The sequence below is a fragment of the Gymnoscopelus microlampas genome (genome assembly GCF_963454915.1).
Source record: "Gymnoscopelus microlampas genome assembly, chromosome: 8".
Classification (NCBI taxonomy): Eukaryota; Metazoa; Chordata; class Actinopteri; order Myctophiformes; family Myctophidae; genus Gymnoscopelus; species Gymnoscopelus microlampas.
In genome coordinates, this window is record NC_139945.1 from 38,009,975 (window position 1) to 38,036,288 (window position 26,314).

The following is a 26,314-nucleotide window of genomic DNA, read 5'->3' on the forward strand; positions in this document are numbered from 1 at the left end:
TTATGTACTAAATGAATGCGCTAATGTGAGCATTGAAACATTCATTAGGTCAGGAGAATGAAGGATAATTACCAAGGATGCAATTACTGCACTGAGTACCAATGAAACACATTTGCATCATCATTGTAGTAAACACACAACATTTGAAGGTGAATATATTGCAAGTGATTGCAGCAAGCAAGCAGTTGCCTTGGCTTGTTTTTTTTGTCAGGATTTAGAAATTCCATTTATTTACTTATTACACCCTCTTCCTGTTTCTCTTTCCCTTCTTTCAAAGTAGCATTGAACAACTGTCCATGTGCCAAGAATTTACATTCTGACTTGAGCTTAAAGAATCAGCTTGAAGTTAAGGGTCTAGCTCTTTCAAACAGTCAAACATTATGTGTGGCTGACAGTTAACGAGGGGAATGATTCCCTGGCTGCACCTCCCGTGTAGCTCATGAAAAAAAAGTTCAGTAAATTTATGCAGATGATACAACAAGTTCAAAACATCTTCTGTCAGTAGCAGATAATGAATAGTATACCTTACTGATACTGAGGACAGATTGAGAGCAAGTTATGGTTGCGATCTCTTCATTTCTGATAAATGTGAGTGCTTGAAGTGTCGTGCCTTAATCAAACGGAGCTTGATATAGACAAAACCTTTCTCTCAGTGTTTCTCTAAAAGTGAAGTCCTGACTTGTTTACTCTCAAGTGCCTGCACCAATCATCTTTCTGTTCAGAAACAAAATGTTCAAACAGGTTTTCCAAGGCTACAGCCACATCTGTTGTCTTTCTTCTGCGAATAATGGCTTGATAAAGTGCACTGCACCACCTTCAGCTGAATTTCTCTGAAAAGCAAACAGTATTTATAATTATGGCATTTGACAATTTATTGCACATAACATAAGATTGAGTGGTACCTTATACTCTGTTATATAGTGCCTGCACTATTCCATAGGTTACTACTGATTTTTTCAAGTATGTTTTTTGAGATGTGCTGCCTATGAATTGGTGTAGGGCTTAAACAAAATGTTACTGGGCAGTGATAGCCGACTAAGCCGAGTGGTTAAGGTGTGTACCACATAACCTTTGATGCATGTCTGTGAGACCCAGGTTTGATTCCCGCGACTCTCTACTCTGTGGACTATTAAGAAAGGCAAGAAATCCCTGAGAAAAATTACGTAACGACCCTCCGCCCACCCCCCACAAAAAAATAACAAAAACAAGAACATAGCGCTTAAATCCTTGTCTATTGGAATACAAATACTTTCTCACTGGGATGTGAATCGAATAAATGTCATTCTTTGGCATTATTTAACACTTGAGGATGGATTGTTGCCTAGCTGCAGGCATATTCTTCTTCCTTGCCCTCCCTCAAGCACTGAAAGCTAGTCCAATCTGAGTAGCATCTGCTCCGTGGGATCTTTGAGAGTGCAGGCAGGAACAATGGCCCTCTGGAACAAGGCCTATCCTGCTCTTAATTGCATCCGCATGTGTCTGGAAGCAGCCCCTTGCTTGCATCACTTGGCCTGGAACATAGCCAGAATCACCCACACAGTCACTGAGCAGGCATAGCCAGCAGCAAACACACTCTAATTGCAAAGACTGGAGCCCCTGGCTTGAGCAGGCAGGGAAGCGCCAGGACCGGTGGTGGAAAGTCACCAAGTACAATTACAATTTTGAGGTACTTTTACTTGAGTCGATTTACATTTTTGGATACTTTATACTTTACCCTATACAAGTTATTTTGCATATTTAGATTGTTAATACAAGACATACATTAAACACTTACCGTATGGTATGTCCCATTTTATACATCAGCCATTCATAAATAGCAGTTCTACAAGTTCACAACGCGTCGCATCGTGACAAGTTATGAGCTTTTAGATCTACTGTTTTCCCCTAAAGAAAGTGGGACACATTTTGAAACATTTTAGTACTTTTACTTTTGGTACTTTAAGTGTTGATGACAATACTGTTGTGCTTTTTGATTTCGGGATTTTTACTTCTAAGGGTGTGGTCACACCAAACTTTAATTGAGCCTATGCAGGCGGATTCTGCCAATGCTTTTCAATGGGAGCGGAGTGGTTGGTTGTCATTTGCGGATTTCTGAAAAAAAAAAACGCTCCGTTCCCATTGAAAAGCATTGGCAGAATGCACCCTTATTGGCAGAATTAAAGTTTGGTGTAACTGCACCATATGGGCACGGTCACACCACACTTTTATTTCACCTATGGGGCGGAATCTGCCAATGCTTTGTCAATGCAAATGCGAGGATTCATGGTCTTGCGCATCTTTCACTCGAATCCACGCATTTGCATTGACAAAGCATTGGCAGATTCCGCCCCATAGGTTTTAAAAAAGTGTGGTGTGACCGTGCCCCAAGGGCGCGCTCCCACCACACTTTTATTTTACCTCTGGGGCGAAATCTGCCAATGCTTTGTCAATGCAAATGCGTGGATTCACGCAAGAGCGCATCTTTCTGCTTATCGTGCAGACCTTGCGTTTATCAGCTCTACACGACTTGTCCATTTGAAGCATATAACTGCTGGAGGCAGGAGCTGCTTTTACCCCTCTGTCCAATCGGGTGAGTTGAAGGCGGACCGTCCCAAGACTCAGGAAGCACCATGGTGCTCAAGGCAGAAGGCGGTGCGGGCTATGGGGAGGGTCCTGAAAGTGAGTGACAGGGGGGTCACTCCCGTTTTTTAGAATCCGCTGGCTGCAAAAAACTGTGGCCGGGCACAACCTGCGTTTAACAGCAGCCAACCACGTTTTGGTGGGAGCGCGCCCTAACAGAGTATTTCTTCATTGTGGTATTGCTACTGTACTTTAACTTACAGTAAGTAAAACATCGGAGTACTTCTTCCAGCACTGGCCAGGACGCTGTCACTCCCACTGCTCTCGCTGCACATTGTTGGCTTAGAGCAGCTTGAACTCCTGCAGAAATGTCCATCTCTGTAAGCTCAGCGTCATGGACCACCTTACACATCCAACACTTAATAGATAGACATAGATAAAATAACCCTTCCTATATGAAGTGTCCAAAACCACTCTCCAGTGTGTTAGTATGATGCAGAAACCTTGTATCTCCATGTTTCAATGTATTGTAAATGAATGCTCTACTTCATCATACAAGAGTGTCGCCCCAAAAGTAGTGACAATGGCAGATCTAGCGCGTTGTGAACTTGTAGATCAGCTATTTTCACAATTTGTCTTAAAAGGGAAGGGTTTTGGACATACAAGGTTTCCACCTGACAGTGACAATACATCAGTTAACATGTGTCTGCTGCTCAGTGAAGGGCGGTAGTGAGTGCCATGTAATAACCGCAGCCCTTGCTTCTGTTCTTCAGTTCTAAAGACAAAAGCTAGCTGTCAGTCTGCCAACTCTTGTGATATTCAAAGGAGTGCCTTGAACAGCGATCCGACATATGGCTGTCTTATTGCTGGGCGATATTGACAAATCAAACGTCATAATATTTTTTGGCTAATACTTTGCGAGGGATAATGTCATGATATTCTGGGGATGACTTTTAAAAGATATTTACAAATATTGAGAAACGATCAGTAGTCATGTGGATGTGATGACGAAACAGGTAGAGAGGCATTAGTTGTTAATTTCAAAGTTTCTCACTCTAATATGTTATTATGTTCTGAAAATGTTATCACTTTTCTAATGCTGCCTGACCAGGCACATTTAACATTACATTTTAATCAGAATCAGAATCTGTTGGTACAGTAGTATTGGTTTATCACGTACAAGGAATTTGACTTCATTCAGATTCAACTTGATTGTCACATCACACGTTTACAGGTGTGAGTCAAATTATTTGTCGTACAAGCTCCCAACATTTGCAGTTTCAAGAAAGGGTTAAAGAATGGAGAAGGAAAGAAACAAGTAAATCGAGTCAGATATGTCAAATATTCCTAATGGGAGAAGAGTGCAATAAGGTGCATGTTTAAAAAACGTAATAGCAATACAATAAGGCAGTTAAATAGCAGGTATAGAATCACAGTATCTTGTGCGTGATTAGAATAGAAATGAAATGAGTCAGAAATACTAGTGCAAGTAGAGAGACATTGCAGCAAGTAAAATAGCAGCAGAATGGTATCGCAGTATCTTGTGCAGATAAGACATCACTTTAGCAGCAGATATCAGATATGTCGGTGTAATAGTATGTGACAGTGCTAATGCGGCACTAGTGGAGTGCAACCACAGTCATACAGTATATATACGCACACAAAAAATGATCCCATGTGGTGGCCTGTGTCGTCAAAGCCGCATGGAGACAGAGCTCAGTGCTTGTTCAGCAGTAGTTGGAGGATTGCTCTTACAAGCTAAATACGATACTATGATAGAAATCCCAGATGATATCTAGTCTTGTATCACAAAATCGATAAGATATAAATACATTATTAGCTCAGTTGTGTCTTTAAGAATCTTGATAAGTTTTGACCCAACGTGTCCGCAGACTTTGATTCTTGACAGACAATGGTTCTTTGAGTCAACCTCTACTGACACGGTCTGTGATGCAAAGGAGTGGCAGGGAGACAAGGCAAACATCATTTTGCATCAGTGGGCAAGAGCGAGACTGTGCCTCGCCAAGGGGGAAGCTGAGGTGTCAGTGTTACTGATTTGAGACAGCCTTGGTAAGGCCTCCATCAGAGGAGATGTACGGCACATTAAGCTGCCAGGCTGCAAGGCTGTAGCACATACAAGGTCAGGGAGCAGATTTATGCTGCCTTCTAAGCAGAATGAACAGCATAGGAGCTATCTAGGGTTTGTGGGAAATGAACCTTTTCATCACATTGATTTCCTAAAGCACCAAGAAAAGAGCTTTGTCAGCCATTGGCATTTGGGTCTGATTGTGACAGATTTTGTCCAACATCTGGGCATATAGCCTGGATTGGAGGCTGGTTCCCTGGCCCTACGGTATGGTCCTGAGTAATAGATAACACTTGTCTTTACGTTATTCAAACCTTTATACTACTCACACTATCAGTCTGTCAATGGACAATATACTGTATAGTTGCCTAACAAAAGTGCATGTTTAAGTAGCCTATTTTTTTCAGTCCATATTGTTTGTTTGTTTGTTTGTTTGATTGATTGATTGATTGATTGATTGATTGATTGATTGATTGATTGGTTGATTGGTTGATTGATCGGTTTATGCAAAAGGAACATTTACAGTAATATGATTTCATGGAAAGAAATGAATTAATTAATCAATAACTTTTAATTTTGAAAAGTGACAACATGACAATTTGTAATGCCCAGCCAGGTGCGTTTGGCTTCTTCCAGCATCAAATCTAACAATAAAATCTTAAAAGCGTCAATGTTTCATACTGCAGTGGTTCTCAAAGTGGGGTCTGGGGACCCGCAGGGGTCTCTTTGCCAAAAATAACCCTAATATAGCCATTTTGCCGAATGCCCCCCTCCTCCCACCAGCATAGGGACTGCTAGGGCTCAAGTCGGTAATACTAGGTAATCCTAGTAGTAGGAGTAATAGTAACAATTATGACATTTTGACGATTAATTGTCAGTCAAATAATTGCAATAATAACAATTTAATTTAGTTTCTGTCATTGAACACTGGAACATTATGAATAAAAACACATTTCTGTTTGGCTTTTAGGCTTTGAAGTTGCACAGGGCAGATATGACAAATAACCTAAATATACAAAGAAATGACTTATAAATGAGTTATTTAATAAAATAAAAACACATTAATAGTGGAAACAGCCGAACTACAAGCTTGTAGATCTGCTATTTCCACTATTTTTGAAAATGTTTGAAAATAATATGAACAATTTTCAACATGGAAACAATTATGACGATTATGCAAAATAATTGCGATTAGGCGATTGTGTAATAATTGTGACAGGGCTAGTAATGGGCCTATAATGCAGTTGTATATAACAACGCAAGTTCAGGAGTGGAGACCTCCCTCTGCTTAACACGGCAACTCCCCGCTCGTCATCACCTTATCACCTACACCTGCCTTCCATTATCAGCCAGCCAATCTCACGTCACAATCACCTCAGTAGACGAGCTTAAAAGCAGCTGCGAGCCTTTGCTCCATGTTCCTACTACTTTCGTGGTCAAGAACGCCAGAACGTCCGCGCTAAGTTGCTAAAGAAAGAAGTATTGCTTAATACTTGTTGCACTCCTCTCGAAACTTTTCATCTACAGTACTCTTATCAGTCCGTCCTTGCATCGCACCGTAAGCGTTACTCACCATCCTTCATCTTCACAGCAGACGGTAAGATCAAGAACAAACACAAACAAACAAAACAACAACAACTCGCTGCCCGCTGCGCTATCCAGCCGCCATGGAACAGCAGGAGCTCTTCCTCCACGCTTCAGATGAGGACCTCTTCTCTTCCCCGGGCAGCCAGGGCGTCGTCCCCGACACCGGCCCGTCCGCCTCGGACTCCGGGAGCCGCCGTAGCTCGCGGCTAGTTCCACCAGCCCAGCCAGGGCAGGAGCGATTCCCGCCGCCTCCTCCCGCTCGTTTCAGCAGCTCTGAGCGCTCGTCGCGCTCTACCGCCTCTCGCCGCCACGCACCCGATGCCGGCGGGCCAGAATTCGCTTATTCTGACATCACGGTCCCCGGCTTGCACCGGGTGCTGGCGGCGGGGGGCATTCCCTTCCAGCAGACGGACCGCAAGGCCGCGTTATTCCGCCTGTACCTGGCGCACCGCCGCACCGCAGTTCCGGAAACGTCACGAGCGGCCCCGCCCACCCGGGCCGCTCGCCCAGAGGGCGCCGCCCAGCTGGCGTCCTCGGCGACAACAACATCATCCCAGCAGACACGTGCACGGTCCACATCCATTCCCCCCCGCCCCCCACTCGCACGTGGACCGGCGCACGCATCGCCTGCCTCCAACGCCCCCCTTCCTCCCCCACGAGCACGTGGGCGGGTGCCTAGTGCCCCAACCACTCCTTTCCCTCGCCCCCTCCTCCCCCCTCGTGGGCGGGTGCCTAGTGCCCCAACCACTCCTTCCCCTCGCCCCCTCCTCCCCCCTCGTGGGCGGGTGCCTAGTGCCCCAACCACTCCTTCCCCTCGCCCCCTCCTCCCCCCTCGTGGGCGGGTGCCTAGTGCCCCAACCACTCCTTCCCCTCGCCCCCTCCTCCCCCCTCGTGGGCGGGTGCCTAGTGCCCCAACCACTCCCACCCCTCCTCCCCTCCTCCCCCCTCGTGGGCGGGTGCCTAGTGCCCCAACCACTTCCAACCCCTCCCCCCTCCTCCCCCCCCGGCAGGCTCCCCCCGCCTCGCCTCCCCCTTCTACCTCTCGTGCACGGCAGGTGCCTAGTGCCCCGCCCCTTCTGTCTCCCTCCCCCCCCGCCTCCCCCCCCCGGCAGGTTTCCCCCGCCTCGCCTCCCTCCAACGTCTACGTCCCCCCCCCCTCTGCCTTCCCCCCTCCCTCTCAAACACGGCGGGTGCCTAGTGCCCCGCCCTCTTCCCTCCCCACCGCACGCCGACGTGCGCTATCCTCGGCCCAGCGCGCCCCCGCTCCACACGCCGCTTCCGGCTCAGCGGAGCTCCCCGCTCCACACGCCGCTTCCGGCTCAGCGCCGCCCCCCGCTCGCCCCCGGCGCCGGCCGCCACGCCAGCGCACACCCCCTCCCCCCTCGTCCCCTCCCCCCGCTCGGCGGTCTCGCCGTTCACCCGCCTCGCCCCCCCGGACCCCCCCCCCCAGCGCCAATGGCGTCGCACCGTGCGGTACGCCTCTCCATCCCCCTCACCACCGGCTCGCTCGGCTCCTCCTCAGCTACGAGCACGCCACCAGGACCTCCATGTCCACTACGACCATCCCATCTCCCCTTCCCCCTCACCACCTGCTCGCGCAGCTCCACCCCAGGGCCCGGCTCGCCACCGCGACCAGCCCGACCAGCCCGACTCCCTTTCACCCTCACCACCCGCTCGCGCTGCTCCTCCACAGCGCCCGGCTCGCCGCCGCGACCGCCACGACCGCCACGACCGCCACGACCAGCCCGACTCCCTTTCACCCTCACCACCCGCTCGCGCTGCTCCTCCACAGCGCCCGGCACACCGCCACCCGCCCCCCGCCCAAGATCCGGTCCTCCATTACTACTCCCCCTCTCCTCCTCGCCGCTCGGCACGTCGCCGCGCCCGGCCACATCCCGCGTTCGCCACTCAGGCCACGCCTCCCAACGACCCAGCCCGAGTATTCTCCCTACTCTCTTCCCTCTTCACCCACGCTCCTCAAGCTCCTTCTCACTCCGGCCACTCGGCTCCCACCTACACCTTGGCCACCGTCACCCCGGTAGACACACCCGTCCTTTCAGTCAACCGGCCATCCCCGGTCCCAACCAACCTCCGCCAGCACATCCTTAACGGTGCGTATATCGACCTGGCGGAGCTCATCCAGCCCTCCATTACCGACCCCCTCCGCAACAGGGAAATCATAACCCCGTCTGGTTGCCTCGCCCAGCTCCGTCAGCCCCTCCCCTCTCGTTCCCGAGACCTAACTCCCGCCGAGTTTGCTTATGCCTTCTCCCTCTATAGGGACGTGGTTTGCGCGTTGTACCCCCGCCGCCGGGCCGAATTGGACAGCTACATAACGCTCGTCCTCGAGTTGGCAATTCGGTTCGGCGGCACGGGGTTCTACGCCTACCACGTCCTCTTTGCCACACAAGCCGCCGCCCGCCTTCAGCAGCTAAACTTAGGCACCTACTGGGGGGTCCAGGACCAGGAGATCTATTGCAGGGTCTTCACGTCCCGGACCGCCCAGTCCTGCCTGCTGTGCGGCGCCCCCTCCCACCCCGCCGCTGCCTGCACCACGGCCGTCGACACGGCCGCCCCAAAGCCTCGTTCCAAACCCAGTGCCACTTTCACCGGCCGCCCACCACCGCCACCCCCCCGCCCTCGCCCCACACCCCCACACCCTCGCCCCTACTCTGCAGCTCCCCCCCCACCCCTCATTCCCAAGTCAGACACCAACATCTCCTCCTCCAATGCCACCGACAGACACGGCCGGCCCGTCCTTTACCAGTCCGGGCGCCAGGTGTGCAACAATTTCAATCAGGACGGCTGCCCCCTGTCCTCCTGCAGGTTCCTCCATGTCTGTTCTTTCTGTGGAGGAGCCCACTCCCGCCCCACCTGCCCACACAACCCCACGGCCACCGCGTGACTAGGCCGCCACCTCAGCACCCCCGTCAAAATCCCAGCCCTCATCCACGCCCTCCGTCACCACCCCGATCGCCAGTTTGTCGACTTCCTAGTCGACGGCTTCACTCACGGCTTCCACCCCGGCATGCTAGCCACCCCCACCACTTCACACACCTGTCACAACCTCCTCTCCGCAGTGCACGACCCCGAGGCAGTTGACACGCTCATTGCTAAGGAGGTCAAGGAGGGGTTCATGATGGGGCCCTTCAAAACACCTCCCTTCCCGGTGTTTCGCATTAGCCCCATTGGCGTTGCGACCAGAAAATACTCCGGGAAGAAGCGCCTCATCGTGGACCTCTCCTCACCCCACAACACACCCACCCCCAGCATCAATAGCCTCATTCCCAGTCACGACTTTTCAATGCATTACTCCACCGTCACCCACGCCATCAATCTCATCCACCTCACCGGCCGCGGATCACTCCTGTCCAAGGCCGACATCACCAACGCCTTCAAAGTCCTCCCCATCCACCCCGACTTCTGGCCTTTTTTCGGGGTCCAGTGGAAGGGGTACTTTTACTTCGCCGTCCGCCTGACGTTCGGCTGTAAAAGCAGCCCCAAAATTTTTAACAGCCTATCCGAAGCACTTTGCTGGATACTCTCCAATAACCACCCGATACCCCACCTAGTACACCTCCTGGACGACTTCCTACTAGTCGAGCCCCCCCCTCCCCCCCCGGCACACGGCCTGTCCATCCTCCGGTCAGTTTTCTCAGAACTCGGTGTCCCTCTCTCCGAGGAGAAGACCGTCGGCCCCGCCACCTCCATAGAATTCCTCGGCATCACCCTCGACACCGTGGCGTTTCAAGCCTCCCTCCCCCTGGACAAACTAAACCGCATCACCCTCCTCATTCAGAATTACCTCATCACTCCCCGTTGCACCAAGCGCCAGCTCCTCGCCCTCCTCGGCCACATTAATTTCGCACTACGCATCATTCCCCAGGGGCGCCCTTTCATCTCCCACCTCCTCACCACCGCCCACACCGCCCACTCCCTGCACGAACACGTCGTCATCGACGAATCGTGCCGCACCGACCTCCGCCTCTGGCTCCACCTGCTGTCAAACTGGAATGGCATAACACTATTTTACGACTCCCTCATCACCCACCCCGACGACATCCAGTTGTTCACAGACGCCGCCCCCTCCATCGGCTACGGCGGGTACCACCAGGGCCGCTGGTTTGCTTCCGCCTGGCCCCCCGAGTTCGCCACCCTTACCCACTCAGCCATCCACCCTTCCTCCGCCCTCCACGAGTTATATCCGGTCGTCATTGCCACGCTCCTCTGGGGTCACGAATGGTCCCGGAGGAGCATCCTCATTCACTCAGACAACACCGCCACGGTCGAAATCATTAACCGAGGCCGTTCCAACTCCCCCGACATTTCGCCCCTACTCCGCCGTCTCACCTGGTCATCCGTCACCCACCAGTTTCTCATCCGCGCAGCACACATCCCCGGTCACCTCAACCTAATAGCAGATTCTCTCTCCCGCCTCTCTTTCCAGAGATTTCGGCAGCTAGCCCCGGAGGCAGACCTGCACCCCACTCCCGTTCCTCCATTTTCGGAGACTGTGTTCCATTGACCCCTCAGCTCCAGCACCTCCTCATCCAAGCCCGTCACCACATCCTCAACGGATATTCACCCGGAACCCTCACCAGCTACCTCACCGCCTGGAACGCCTTCAAAAGGTTCCACGCCTCCGTAGGCGTCCCCTTCCCCTCCACTGACGTCTCGGTCATTGCCGCATTCATTACCCACGCTCACTCCCGTCTCCAACTCCGCACCTCCACCCTGCACGTTTACCTCAGCGGCATCAATTTCTTCCTCAAATTAATACACGGTTCCCCCTGTTCTGCCATCACGCACCCCCACGTCTCCATGCTGCTCCGAGGCCTCGCCCGCAACGAGGCCCCGGTTCCGTCCCGTCGTCACCCACTCACCTCTGACCTGCTCCTCAGCTGCCTGGTCACCCTCCGTTCCGGTTACCACTCCCCCCTGGTCGACCTCACGCTTGAGTGCATGCTCCTGCTGGCATTCTTCGGGTTCCTGCGTTGCTCCGAATTTACTTCCTCCTCCTCTCGTTACAACCCCTCACGTCACCCTAGCCTCTCCGACCTCGCTCTCCACTCCACCGATTCCCTCACCTTCACTCTCAGGCGTAGCAAGACCGACCAGCTAGGGCGCACTTCTGTCATCCACATTTTCAAAACCGGCACTCCACTCAGTCCCTACGAACCCCTTTCACGTTACGTCGCCCTGAGACTCTCTCTCGACGCCTCACCACTCGACCCCCTGTTCACCACCGAGACCGGCACCATAGCCACCCGATTCTGGTTCCACCGCCACTTCCGCCAAATTCTAACCCTATCCGGCCTCCCTTCCCAGCTCTACTCGGGCCACTCCCTCCGCATCGGTGCCGCTTCCACCGCCTCCAGACAGGGTCTCTCGGACCACCTGATTCGCGTCCTCGGCCGCTGGTCCTCTCAGGCCTACCACACCTACATCAGGAGTAACATCCAGGATGTTCGTAACGCCCATCTCCACCTGGGCCGCACGTAACCGGTCGCTCCGTTTCCCCCCCGATGGGGGTCCCCACACTCACTCCCCTCCGTCCCTAGACCACACGCTCTTCTCCTTGCTCTTTGGGGGCAGTATCCCGAGGCAACGCCACCCGACTCGAGCCCCGGTGGCCGTCCGCTCACGAGACATACTCCCCCCACCCTGAGTCTCGCCCTTCCCGGGTTCCACATCCACACACGTCCACCCATTTTCGTTCAATAAAATCCGTAAACTTGAGCAGAAGGTGTGGTCTCTTACTAGTGAAATGCAGTTGTATATAACAACGCAAGTTCAGGAGTGGAGACCTCCCTCTGCTTAACACGGCAACTCCCCGCTCGTCATCACCTTATCACCTACACCTGCCTTCCATTATCAGCCAGCCAATCTCACGTCACAATCACCTCAGTAGACGAGCTTAAAAGCAGCTGCGAGCCTTTGCTCCATGTTCCTACTACTTTCGTGGTCAAGAACGCTCCCCCCGTCCACCCCAACTACCTCCGCCGCCTCAATACTAACCCTGTTTCCTTCTTCTCTTCCAGGAACCCGGGGGGGGCAGTATCCCGAGCGAAGGCAACGCCACCCGACTCGAGCCCCGGTGGCCGTCCGCTCACGAGACATACTCCCCCCACCCTGAGTCTCGCCCTTCCCGGGTTCCACATCCACACACGTCCACCCATTTTCGTTCAATAAAATCCGTAAACTTGAGCAGAAGGTGTGGTCTCTTACTAGTGAAATGTCTATTGTCCATAAGCATTGTTTCCTGGTGGAAATACTGTAGCTATCCTTACTAAACATCACTTGTGATTTGTGCAGCTTTGTTCACAAGCTGCACACATTGTAACTTATACTGTACTATCAATAGTTCAAGATTGGACAGGGAGGCCATTCCGTTATTATGTCTATTGTTTTTCTCTGTTGTTCGCTGTCCATTCACTCTCAAAAAAGTGGATTGTACCAATTGAAACATTTTTTAAATAAGTTCTCTCACAACATAAATGGTCAGATCACCAAAGCTGTTCATTTAGCAGTGGCAGAAAATGCTTTGACTACATTCATTTATGTGTTAAACGTATGATTTCTGGGACACATCACCATGCAGTTAGAGTGAATGGAGAGAGTGCAGCAGCAAAAGATAACTATACAATAAACGTAATATTATTGTATAATACTGTAACATGCACAGTTAAAATAAGTATACAGTAAATAAGTAAACGGTAAAATCCTCAGTGTTGATTTATTGTAACTACATTTATATTGTACACTGACTCTCTGAGTTAAATTACGTATTTTACTGTGTATAAAAAATAACAAGGTTCTAGAAAATTGCAACATTGCTTGGCCTCACGTAGCCAGACGATCCGCGAACTCTGCCTGCTGATACATTTGAAAGGGATTGGTTGGTGGAGAAAACCAGAGCTAACGAACCTATGCCCAGTGCTTTGAAAACCAAACCTGATATCGTCATCATAATATGAAAGGCTAAAGACTTGGCACTGGTTCTGCAATTCTGTTATTTTCTTTAAAAAAATCGGAATTGTTTCCACACAGTTTTAGCCATTCATTGAATGTAGATTCACCAGTCAATATAGGCAGAGATTGTCTGGCTACGAGAGACTAAACATTGCTTTAGGGCACGGTCCCACCGCACTTTTATTTTACCTCTGAGGCGGAATCTGCCAATGCTTTGTCAATGCAAATGCGTGGATTCTTGGAAAAAATGTGCAAGATCATGAATCCACGCATTTGCATTGACAAAGCATTGGCAGATTCCGTCCCAGAGGTAAAATAAAAGTGCGGTGGGAGCGCGCCCTTAGAATAGTTACTGCTTTGGTATTTAGACAATGACCAATCTTCCCCTGGTACATACATACATGGCTCTTTTCCTACAGCCAGCAGCTTGTGTTGTGGTGTTTTAGTTTTCTAGAAATAAGATGAGGAAGAAATTGGGCAAACCTCCTGTCTTTCATTTCAGTGTTAGCAAGCTAGAGTGATAGGTAGTGTGTCATCTTGTTTAATTCTTTGATCTGCCAAGTCTCTGCTCCATATCTCTTGAGTTACTATGTGGTGTTTGCTCAAAGACCCCAGCACCTTTCTCTTCCATCCATCCACCAAAGGGTTTGCTGTTCTTTGCCAGAGCCTCTGGGCATTCTGATGCTCCAGTTGTGTAACTACAAAAAAACGTGCAGGATGCAGTTTGCAACAGTAAATCAAATGTTTGTTTTAAGCCCCAGAGCACATATTAAGCTCGTTCTCTTGTGGCACCACTTGTTATGAAATTTTAATGGTAGCTTGAAAGATTGTTTTTATTTACTCTCTGTTGTTGTTGTGTGTTTTTTTTGTGTCAAATAAATAAACTCATTAGGGTTTGGGATATATTGGCCATAACTTTTCAAATGTATGTGATTATGTGATGATGATTATCACAACATGACACCTTGTAATTAATGCCAAAGGAGAGCAGTGTTTAATGTAACTTGTGTTGGTGTGAATCTAATAGCCATTTCAGTTTAATTGCTTTTCACATGCCCACTGTGCATATTTATCACTTAAATCCAACACAAACAGAGATGGTGATTAATAATTTTCATGGAGACATCTTGAGTGTCTCTATCTGATAAGACACCACTTTATATTGACCACACTGATAAAATCCTCTGCTAGATTTGCCCTGTGTAATAGAATCCAACACAGTTCAGATTCAGATGAAAGATATTGTGAATGGAGGGGGCTGCCTAAAGGGAGTGAGGATTAAGAAAGTCTAATTTATTCAATGAGGAGCACAGTCTTTTTTTCCCTGGTGGGGCTTCTTGTACAACTAGGTGATTCTGCATTTGAAGTTGTATAAGCGATGACAGGTTGATTCCGCGTTACCTTTTTCAGCTTGCTGCATGGTTTCCCGAGGATTATAAGGGGTTGTCACTCTTGAAGGAACACTTTAGTGGGGTAAGCCTCCAATTCCTTGAGAAATCCCTTGTTTTTTTATCTTGATAGCATAGATTATTCAGAAATGAATAGACAAGCCTAAAGGGTATTATTATTCGTAGTAGTAGAGACAGAGAGTAGTAGTTGATGTAGCAGCTGTAGAAGTGGTCTATCTATCTATCTATCTATCTATCTATCTATCTATCTATCTATCTATCTATCTATCTATCTATCTATCTATCTATCTATCTATCTATCTATCTATCTATCTATCTACCTACCTACCTACCTACCTACCTACCTACCTACCTATCTATCTATCTGTAAATAGAGTGTCTTTCTGTCTGTCTGTCTGTCTGTCTGTCTGTCTGTCTGATCTATCTATCTGTAAATAGAGAGTCTGTCTGTCTGTCTGTCTGTCTGTCTGTCTGTCTGTCTGTCTGTCTTGTCTAATCTTTCTCCATAGTTCAGTACTGCCATGCTGTAGTGTTTCACTTTCATTATGTCACGATCCGCTCCTCGGACCGTGGACTGACTTTATTATTTAGCCATTGTCTGACCTTAATTGGTATTGGACCCTTTTGGACCCTCTTTCTGCTGTATTGTTCCCGGTTCTCCTTGTACTGTTATTTTGTAGTGATGTCCAAGTGTTTCCTGTTTAGCCTAGTTAGTGTTTCCTGTCTTGTCTCACCTCGCTTTGATTAGTTATGTTCTCCACCTGTGTCCTGTTGTGCCCCAGCCAATCCCTGTGTTAATTGTCCTTTGTTCTCACCTGTGCCTAGCTAGTCCTTGTCTATTTATATGCCCCTCTGTTTCCAGTCTGTGTTGATTCATTATTGTTGTCACAGTGTTCTGTTGGTTACCTAGCCTTGCCCTGTTTAGTTAATAAAACCCCTGCATCTGATCCGTTCTGTCTCCGCGTCACTGTCTGCGCTTGGGTCCTACAACTCCCTGCCTCGCATCGTGACACATTATTATTAAAATTCCCGATTTGAGCCCCAAATGAGCTTTGGCTATACTTTATTTCAATGGTTCTCAACCTTATCTGGATCAAGACCCACTTGAAAACGTTGAAAGCATTCGTGGCTCCTCCATCCGACCACTTAACAGCCCCTCATGCATTTTCTGAGCATGTTTATTTTAATGATCAATCAATCGATTGTGATCCAAGGTGGAACACAATCTTAGTGTTTTGCCAATTACTTGGGGGGCCCACTTGCAATACCCTCACGGCCCACCAGTGGGCCCCCGGCCCACAGGTTGAGAATCACTGCTTTATATAAGCAGTGTTTGAAAAATATTATTTGAAGGCACACGGTAGCAGATGGTGCAGGAGGTTTTTTTTTATCACAATTTCACACACAAAAAAGTACTTCATATCTTTTTTTTTATATATTTTCTTCTAAATATAACATAACACTTACAACCTGGCATCCATATTTTGGATAATACAACACCTTGCGATGCGATGTGTATTGAGATGGATGAGATTGTAGATGGGCTAAATTCACTGTTCGTCAAACAATTATAGAGCTATACACTTTAGAGTGACACAGATTGTGAGTATGCCTGTCACAATTGTTACATAATCGCTAGTCTCGCGTAGCCAGACCCCACAGAAAATGAAAAACAGCGACCTCTGCTTTTCTGATATTCTGTGGAGTCTGGCAGGAGTATAATGTTAGACTAGAGCGCAGGGAAACACCGGTTTCATGTCTGCCTATAGCGCATCACTTCCGGTTGGTGCGACCATGTTTTCATTCCCACTAACAATATTTCTACACGGAACACTAACACCACTTCTCCCAGAGAACATGGATGGTTTTGGTTATAAGCCCACTTGTTTCTATGATGAAAGAGTAATTTAAAATGTGAATATCTTTCCGTGGTTTTGTCCGCTCCGAGGACGCTATTGTTAAATTAGTTTCGGCTAGTTTCGAGGGGGGGAGGGTGGATCATGGTGGATGGACACGTGAATCCCGCCCACTACATTTGATTGGGTAAAGCGCGGCCCACTTCCTGATCTGAAGGCACGCCCACTTTTAGCCAATGCGCACTGGTTAGGACGAACCGCTCCGACAGATTCCACCGCAGGTCGGAATCTGTTCTTGAGAGATTACATAATCGCCTAATCGCAATTTTTTTGAGATAATCACAATTATTTTGCATAATCGTTTCCAGGTTGAAAAATGTTCATACATTTTCAAACACTTTCCAAAAAGAGCAGAAATAGAAGATCTACAAGCTTACAACGTGTCACTTTTGAAACTATAAAATTAGTTATTACGTATGTCAGTAATTCCTTTGTATGTTTTAGTTATTTGTCAAATCCTGTGCAATTCTTTTGATTACGAAGCCTAAAAAACAAACAGAAATTACATTTGTATTATTATGTTCCAATGTTCAATGCCAAAAACACAATTAAATCATTAATCACAATTATTTGTACAGTAGGACAATGAATCGTCATCTTAAACATTGTAATGGTGACTGCCCTAGTTGTGAGATGGTGTGCTGATTTCCACTCTTACGTGTCCTCCTCCCTGTTGCAGCGCTAAGGGACAACCGGATCGAGTTGATGCGAGCGTCGTGGCAGGAGCTCACCATCAGCATCAGTGACGTTACCCTGTCAGACGAGGGCCAGTACACCTGTTCACTCTTCACCATGCCTGTCAAAACCACCAAGGCCTTCCTCACCGTTCTGGGTGAGTACATCCATCTCTCTGCCCCCGTCTCCGCATGCAGGCCAATTACACTTGGCTAATGGCTATTTATACTTTGTCCTACGGCTGCAGTTTGTTTTACTTTGCTGGGTCCTTCTCGCAACTTTGGAAAAGAGTTCCTACGTTTAGCTTCTTGAGCTACTTGCGTCTTCAACTTTGCAGACTGAAACTAAGTCATAATGGTGACAGACGGTGCTACTGAAGTACAAAGAGAATTTGGGCACGACTCCAACTTATTTTAACCACATGGACCTAGTGTCAACCTAGGGGCAGGCCCGGACAGCTGGGTAGCGGTCCGGGTTCCTAGGCTAGGACAGCGTGTTGCGGGTTTGAAATCCTGATCCCGACGACCTTTGCTGCATGATGTCACTCAACCATCTCTCTCTCCCCATTTCCTGTCAGTCTACTGTATCTATCAATAAATGCAGAAAAAGCCCCAAAAATATCTATATTTGGTGTAGGGGGCAAAAAATGAGCAGGGGGCTCAGTATAGACTCCTGGGGGACTGGAGTTTAAGTGGTTAATATTTCCTTACAGGTTGTGTGGTCTAGAAAGGTTCCTTTACATTCAGAGGGAATACCAGACTTGCCCTTCAGGCAATTCTGTTTAGTTGGCATGGGGAGCGGGGAGAGGTATCTCTGTATGCCAACTAAATCAAATTGCCTGAAGGACATTTCCGTGAGTGCTGTTACTCCCTCTGATGGTGACAGTGCTGTTTGCCAATTAACCCATTAAGACCCGAGACCGACAAATAATGCCTTCTAAATCAGTAGTTCTCAAACTTTTTTGTGCCAAGGACCCCCAAATTGATATATATTTGGCCGCTGGCCCCCATTTGAAAATGTTTTGTGCCAGGGATGCCCAGAAGATAAGATTTGTGCTATAACATATAACACAAATCAACATTTTTCAATCACTTTGAAGATTTTTCAAAAATGTTAAAAAAATAGCAGATATACAAGCTCGCAGGGCGGCATTAAGTGACGCGCTGTGAGCTTGTATATCTGCTATTTTTGAATAGCCAACACTAAAATCTAAAATGACAGGTGCTTTCCCGGTTTTAATGGTTTAATAGATGTACCAGAGCAGAAGTATTTCCTCAACTAAGTATTATATGTAGTGAATACAAATGACAGACTAATATACAGTAGGATTTTGCTCAACATAATGGCCAGAAGATTCCCTCCAGACTGATAGTCAAAGTACATATTTATACTGTACTTGGTTGTTTTTCCATGAACAGCTTTATTTTTATTTAGTTTTATTAGATTTTATATTGTAACGTTAGTGTACTTACCTGAATAATTGAGTCAGTGTTGGAACATCAGTGCACAGTTAATCAGTCATGGTCATTTGAGTTCAATTTATAAATCAATATTTTTCTCCCTGGACTATTTTCAGCTAGAATTTTCAAATCAATAAGTGCTTTAAAGCCACTATCTGGGACTTATTTATATTATTGATTTGATTTTATTGTGAGTTCATTTGATTTAATTGACATAACAAAAATGCATAATGGTTACAGAGCATACACTGCAACAAATACATGGTCTTTGAGAATTCTGAGGCAAGTGCACAATGTCAGGATTTTCTCCTTTTAAATCTAGTTGGCACTAACCTAATATTCTGTTTACTTTTTTAAAGTATAACAATCTACTCTTACAGGAGATAGTCATAGAATGTATATCATTTTGAATAATATATAATAATAAAAAAATGTAAAAATGTGAATTCTTGACAACCAAGTACAAGAGAATCAGATTTGCTAGACCATATTAATTCTTTGTCGTCCTTATGATGCAAAGAAATGTGGAACATTGGATGATATCAAACTAGGCAGCTGATAGACTGTGGAAATATTATCCTCAATTTAATCATTCATGTGTACAATTGAGCTGTGTCTTGCTTTTTTGTACTGTAGGTGTGCCGTTGCGGCCTGAGATCACTGGATTCACAAAACCTGCCATGGAAGGAGACATGATCACTCTGACGTGCATTACATCCGGCAGCAAACCTGCTGCTAACATCCGGTGGTTCAGAAATGACAAGGAGGTTCAAGGTACGTCTGTTGTATGGCTTTTACATGGTGATGTAATAGAGTACAGAAGTCCTGACGTCACTCGTCCATCCCCTGGTTCGTAAAGTAATTTCGCTATGGAGAATAACATTGGGTCATCTTAGAATCGTCTCATATAAGAATTGTGGTCCAAAAATAAACAAACTGTCTCTGCGATATTGTCAGGGAGGTGGCTCTGTATTGTTTATGATAGTCAGTCACTCATATTTGAAACAGTCTGTTTCTGGCGAAAATGTAACTAATTTGTCGGAAGTAACATTAGCGTTTTCTCACCATCAGTTGATGGTTCATATCCATAAGAGTAAAACCGCCGGGGTCATTTGTTTATTTTTGGAACACAGTTCTTATTTGACGCGATATTAAACACGTCTATGGGAATTCAGAACGGGAGGGGAAAACCGCAAACCAGGTAATAGATAGAATAGGATGTGTAAATGACGTCAGACGTCGGTGCTCTATATCCTCTCGTCTTGTAGTCATGTACCTTCACTTCACTTCACGTTCACGTTATTGAATCTTATTACTTACGCCTTGGCCTCCAGGAAGGATTTAGCTGTAATCTGTCTCAGCGGTTCTGGAACATTTTCATCTCAAGGACCCTCAAATTGATATATATTTGGCTGCAGACCCCAATTTGAAAAATAATGTGTGCCACGGAAATTATTATTATTCAAAAATAGCCAAAAAATGTAATATGCTAAGTGTTTAAACTGTTACTCATTTTGCTGGAGACCCCCTGGACCCCCCTCAAGGACCCCACTTTAAGAATCTATCTGACTCACAGCCAGCACTTCCACTGACTTTAAAACTTGGACAAATAGCTATGCCTGCACAGCTGCACGGCTGCACCTCATCTTAAAGACCCTCTTTTCACAACCTGGACTACTGGCCATAAGCTGCAAAATGAAGGAGTAATGATGATGGATTCTATATAGAATGATCTGTGTAAGATCAGTTCTGAGTGGTTGTATTAGGCATTAGGGGTAAAAAATGACTGCTGGTCATACTAAATCCATGGTTCCTTGCACACTGACATTTCTGTGGCATTTCCAGCATGTCTTACAAGCATTGAAGGTGATGTGATGGCTAGTGCAGTTCAATGACAATTCACAGACCTTCACTGTGTTTTCTGTTAGCATAGCTATGCTTATTTGGTAGTCTGCTTGCTAGTGAATTGTCAACACCAGTGCAGCATATGTTTCTGTTTTCTGTGATCAGCATAGTGAAATGAAAGCTGTGTGTGTGTGTGTGTGTGTGTGTGTGGGTGTGGGGGGGGGGTCTTGACTGTCTGTCTGTGTAGGTGTGGAAGGAGCGAGGTCCTCTCAGTTTGATGGCAGTACCTTAAGCTCTACGCAGGTCTTTTATAGAATTGATTGTGCTGAGCAGACTTTACTTGAAGAGTTATTGAAGATTTGCAAGAGCGTTTTTGTCTTGGTGGTTCCGTCTGTGTCTGGCCAACATGGCATTATGATTGATGGGAAGGGGGCTGGGATATGAAGTTTTCTGGTTGAAATGACATGCACGTAGCTCCCTGAAAGGCCAATAGTGAGTTGGCACACAGCATTCACAACTAGGCCTGCTATCCATCTCAAAAGCCACTGAGAATGATCCCCTCTCTCTCTCTCTCTCTCTCTCTCTCTCTCTCTCTCTCTCTCTCTCTCTCTCTCTCTCTCTCTCTCTCTCTCTCTCTCTCTCTCTCTCTCTCTCTCTCCCCCCCCCCCCCCCCTCTCTCTCTCTCTGTCTCTCTCGCCAGCTATCTAAGTGTGGTGCGAGGCTCCCCCTTTTGGGCGGGGGCGCGGGCGGGGACGTATTTCTTCTACAATAGAAGAGTTAAGACGTCACATTCTAATACAACCAAAATACCCAATCTCGGCACCGACCACAGTGGCGCACCTCGCTAATCATTAGACTCCCAACCCACTACCACTAGGAGTGTGGGATCGACTCCCGCTTGGGATAAACTTTTTCAGTCATCCGCGGACTACTTTTTTCCCCCGATAAAGTATAGTTTTGGACCATGACGGAGGCGCGCCGACTCAGCAGACCTTGAGGCTGAGGAGTCGCAGCCCGAGCGCCCCCAGGCGCGAGTGCCCGCGACGACCAGCCGAAGGTCTGCTAGTCGACTCAGCGCCGTCCGAGTTATGTACCGATAGGGACAGAATAGTAAATATTTTGGTGGGGACTGCGTTTGCCCCACTGACTGCGTTTGGCCCAACTGCCACTCAAAGTGACTACTGGCCAATCACATTGCGTCTTTCCCGGGACTTAACCAGCTCTCAACTTCCGGTACGCAAACGCACTACATTCCCAATTCCCCTGTCTGTCTGTCTGTCTGTAATCTTTAATAGTCTAACTTAACATAACTTTAAACTTGTTTTTAGACAATGTCTTTAACTGTAGCTGTGAATAATGGTTGGAAATGCAGAGACAGTTAGTGCACAACTGGTGGCTTCACGTTGCTCTCTAGACACAGTGTCTGGCTGCGGCCTGTAGCACCTATCCTCCAGGAGGGGGGGGGGGGGGGGGGGACGAGCAGCCGCGATCATCCGTTCCATAGTTATGAGCAGTTGAATGTAGGCTATTTTTGCCAAAAAGCAACAGAAACAGGGAGAAGCCATTCTTCCAAATGGAATAACAAGGAAGTGAACGGGCTGTTTTTTTTTTTAGATCACGTGACCGCTGCTCCTCTGCATAGGTCATTAACATGCCGGCTTGTGATGGACATGTCTCTCAAACAATTTTTTTTGCCACGGACATACAAAATCAGTGGTCAATAATATTACCATAAATACTAATAAATTAGTCCAGTAGACACGATGGAGAACACAGACTGTGTTTGTAAATAGGGGGAGTGGTTAGTCCTCATCCCTTTGTACTTTATTTTATTTCATTAAGTGGAAAGCTGAGAGGGAAGGCGTAGCTGGAGCAATTTGTAGTCAAGTGTATTATTATTATTATTTCCATGGCCATCTCTGTACTTTGGCTACTTTCTACTTTTCTACTTCACTTTCTTCACTTTCTATAGTGATTCACTGATTGCTTTGAACTTATCAAAGCATTAAAGACAATCAGAGACAGTGAAAAGAATTGTCATATTGACATCATCCACCTGTCATTATAAAATCTAAGCTTTTAAAAACAGACAGGGCTCAGACAGATTTTTCAAGACCCAGTCATTAGGCATGCATGTTCTGTATCCGCCACTGTTTGGTACCTGGTTTAACAAGGTTTGAATACCTGTTTGTCAGTGTCTTTATTAGAGTGTTAATGTCAAAGGGCATTTGGGAAAAGTCAAAATTTTTCGGGTCTAATTCGCTCTAATTCGGGTATAATTCGGTTCTATTTGACCAATATAAATCAACCTTTTTTCGGGTCTAATTCGGTCTAATTCGGTTCTATTTAAGGTTCTAAGTTAAGTTCCAATGAAAGATGGCCTTTCAAGAACTAATGAAGGATAAATAATTTGTACTGTTTTAACTTTGATAACATAAAAACGAACATATATTTACATAAATAATAATTATGAAAATTAAAAAAATATATATATATGGCCAGGGGCCACAAGGAAGCTCCTCGCGGGCCGCACGTGGCCCGCGGGCCGCCAGTTGAATATCTATGAAGTAAAGTATACTGCCCTACAAAGCCAAAGTGCAGAAACTGTGTTTTTTGACACATTGACTTATTTGTGTATCCCAAAGGTCAAATTAGCCTTTGTGATTTTGGGGGATAAACAATTACCTCAAGAACAGATATACAATTAGTGTAATATCACTTATATGCTGATAACACATTTTGCTGACCAATTAAAACATTTTAAACCCTTTTATCAGTTAAATTGTTTGCGTAGTCACTGCACTTTGGCTTTGTAGGGCAGTATAGAAGTATTACACCACTGGTATTTCTGCAAGAATTAAATCAGTGTCCTACCTATTCTGAAGAAAACCTGGAGACTGGCAAGTCAGTAACTGTATACTGGCTCTAGTGTTTTTAGTTTTTTAAATCAAAGATTTGCCGCGGACATGGACAAGTCTTGCCACGGACATGCTTGTCCGTCTACGGACACATTGATGACCCCTGGTCCTCTGCTTCACTGGGAGCCAAACGGTGACCGATAAGCGAGCAAACAGCGCCATCTAGTGGAAAACCACTGAAAACACAAAATCTCATAATTCTCGTCATTGGCAGGCTGCACCTCAGCAAAATTTGGCAGTCTTACTGTGTCCACACACACTGCCTTTTATGAGTGTGTGTGTATGTGTGTGTGTGTGTGTGTGTGTGTGTGTGTGTGTGTGTGTGTTGTAACTGTCACCAGGCAGACATCGTCTCATAGGAACACACGCCTTGCCCACACATAACTAAAAGTCTGCAAATATTTTGTGTGTGTCATTAAATATGTAGCCATGTGCATGCCCGCACAATAATTGTAATAATACTATATATAGCCATATTGTAGGCTACAAGATGTGTGGGCCAGGCTACTAGATGTTAGGGCTGCATATCGGCCCGAACCTCTAATATATTTAAAAAGCCTTTATTGCAAAGTGGCTACGTGATTAACACATCTAACAATTTACCCTGCAAATGTAGTTACAGTAATGAATCCCCAAGGAACCGGGTCAACAATGAAAAATACAGTGTGGAAGGAGTCATACCCTGGCTTTAAATTACACATTGTTGCTGTCGGGCAGAAACCTCTTATCTCCATATTCTAAATCAATGCCCTACTTCATCATACTGTAGTATCTCACGAAAGTAGCAAAAGTACAATATGTACAAGCTCGTACATCTTCTATTTTTGCTAAATCCTGAAAACTAACTGTTGGACATTTGATGTTTCCACCCGACAGCAACGATATGTAATATAGCACTGTTATCATTCCGGAATGACATAACACTTAAAAAGCCCTGAAAAATACAGGTACTGGTTGATTCCAATCATGCACACAGATGCACTTTAGTGTTAGTTTTACTTACTACATAATGTGTTTTGGGCAAACAGACCCAGTGTGGTGCATCTTCAAGTCATAGCAAAGTGAGGAACTTTACTTTGAAAAAGTATCAAAGAGGTGAATTGTCAATCTGTCGATTCTGGCTCCAAGTGTTTTTTTTTTTTTTTCAGATACTGCATGAAAGGCTTTTTTTATGTGAACATGTGCTGGGAGCAGCCTGTTAAGCCATTGGTACTTTTGTGGTAGATTAATGCCAACAGTGTCTGCTGTCAGTCAATTCCTTCCCCACAGGGGGCCCTGCACTACAAAGTTCCTGGGCGACAGCAGGTGTAATAGCAAAAACATGTCATTTGTATTTCATGCTCTGATGGTTTGTTTTTCAACAATTTATATATTTATATATACAGTGAATTCTCTACACAGCGTTACACATTTCCAGCTGTCACCTGTCAAATCATCTCTTTGCGAGGAATAAAGCCATATACATTTCTTGTGTCACCAAGTGCCAGTCAATAATGTTCAGTATTCTAAACCCTGGTGGTTGTGGTTTTCAAACTTTTTCATGTCAAGATCCCCCAAATGTATTTGGCCGTGTCCACCATCTGAAAATATTTTGTACTAAGGACCCCCATACAATATTTGTGCTCTTAAAATGTTCTTTTTCAAGATTTTTTTGAATATAGCAGATTGCAATGCGACGGGTTGTGAGCTTTTAGATTGGCTATTCAAAAAGTCAATAGGGTTATGGTGGTTAAACTGTTTTTTATGCTATATCAACTCATTTAGCTGAGAACCCCTGGGGGAACCACTTTGAGAACCACTGCTACAGTATAGAGAACAGAAAGCCCACGCTACACCTGCCGCTGCGTAAAGCACAGATTGATTTCATGCACACGCAAGCAAGCAAACACACTTAAGCATCCTACATGATGACACGTTGCAGATCGATGATGGGTAACAGAGTTTGATATTTTACATCTTAGTCTGTTGTTTTTCTTCACAAGACACTTGTCCCAGTGTGAGGAAAAGTCTTTTTTATGGACACTAATTAATCAAAGAAACTGTCAAATCAATGCCTGCGGTGCACCACATGCTTCCTTATCCTGATGTTAGTGTTACCCATCAGTTATAGTCAGGGATGGAAATAATGTTTGCACAACACTTTTAAAGTCACTCAAGGTAAGATTATAGTGAGTTTTAACCACATAAACTCAAATTTAGTTGACCGAGGTCCCCAGGGCTCTATACTAGGTCTGTTAGTATTTCTCTCTACATCTCTCTCTCACACACACACACACACACACACACACACACACACACACACACACACACACACACACACACACACACACACACACACACACACACACACACACACACAGCATTGCTAGGAATGGGGGGGGGGGGTCTGGCTATGAATCTGGACACATAGCCTACCTGCAATATCCGAACTCTGCACTCACAGATGACACATATCAGACATGTAAATTAATGATGTCATGAAAATAACTTCTCAGAAACTGGTCCCTGACATTGAGGTGTCTGGAAGCAGCAAGTGACATTTTTTTCATGCTGGTAACCCATGTAAATGTGACTATTTTTGAAAAATAATAATACAAAATTATGTTTTTAAAACTTTTTAAAAAGTAATGATTTTTTGACATATTTGTTTTTAATGTCAATAATTAAAGTACCTATTCTTCTTCATAATATACATTTTAGTAGCAGTGACTGAGACAACAGACTGAAAAACAATGCTGTATAACTGAATGCGTGTGAGTCCGCAACTGGTTACGGGCGGCCCACATCAAGTCACAATTTGACCAATGTGCCCCGGACCCCAAAATGAGTCCGACACCCCTGATCTAAATGTATCAATAGAGGAGTAGGCTACACTACAACCACTGCA

The 26,314-nt window shown here is 46.3% G+C and overlaps 1 protein-coding gene across 1 annotated transcript in view; it reads left to right on the forward strand.

The window, feature by feature from the left end:
* cadm2b (cell adhesion molecule 2b) overlaps positions 1 to 26,314 on the forward strand; it is a 206,533-nt gene that overhangs the window by 162,955 nt on the left and 17,264 nt on the right. Inside the window, exons 3-4 of the mRNA XM_084064839.1 lie at positions 17,209 to 17,361; positions 19,301 to 19,438. Of these exons, the coding sequence (XP_083920965.1) occupies positions 17,209 to 17,361; positions 19,301 to 19,438 (291 nt within the window). The remainder of the gene's footprint in view (positions 1 to 17,208; positions 17,362 to 19,300; positions 19,439 to 26,314) is intronic.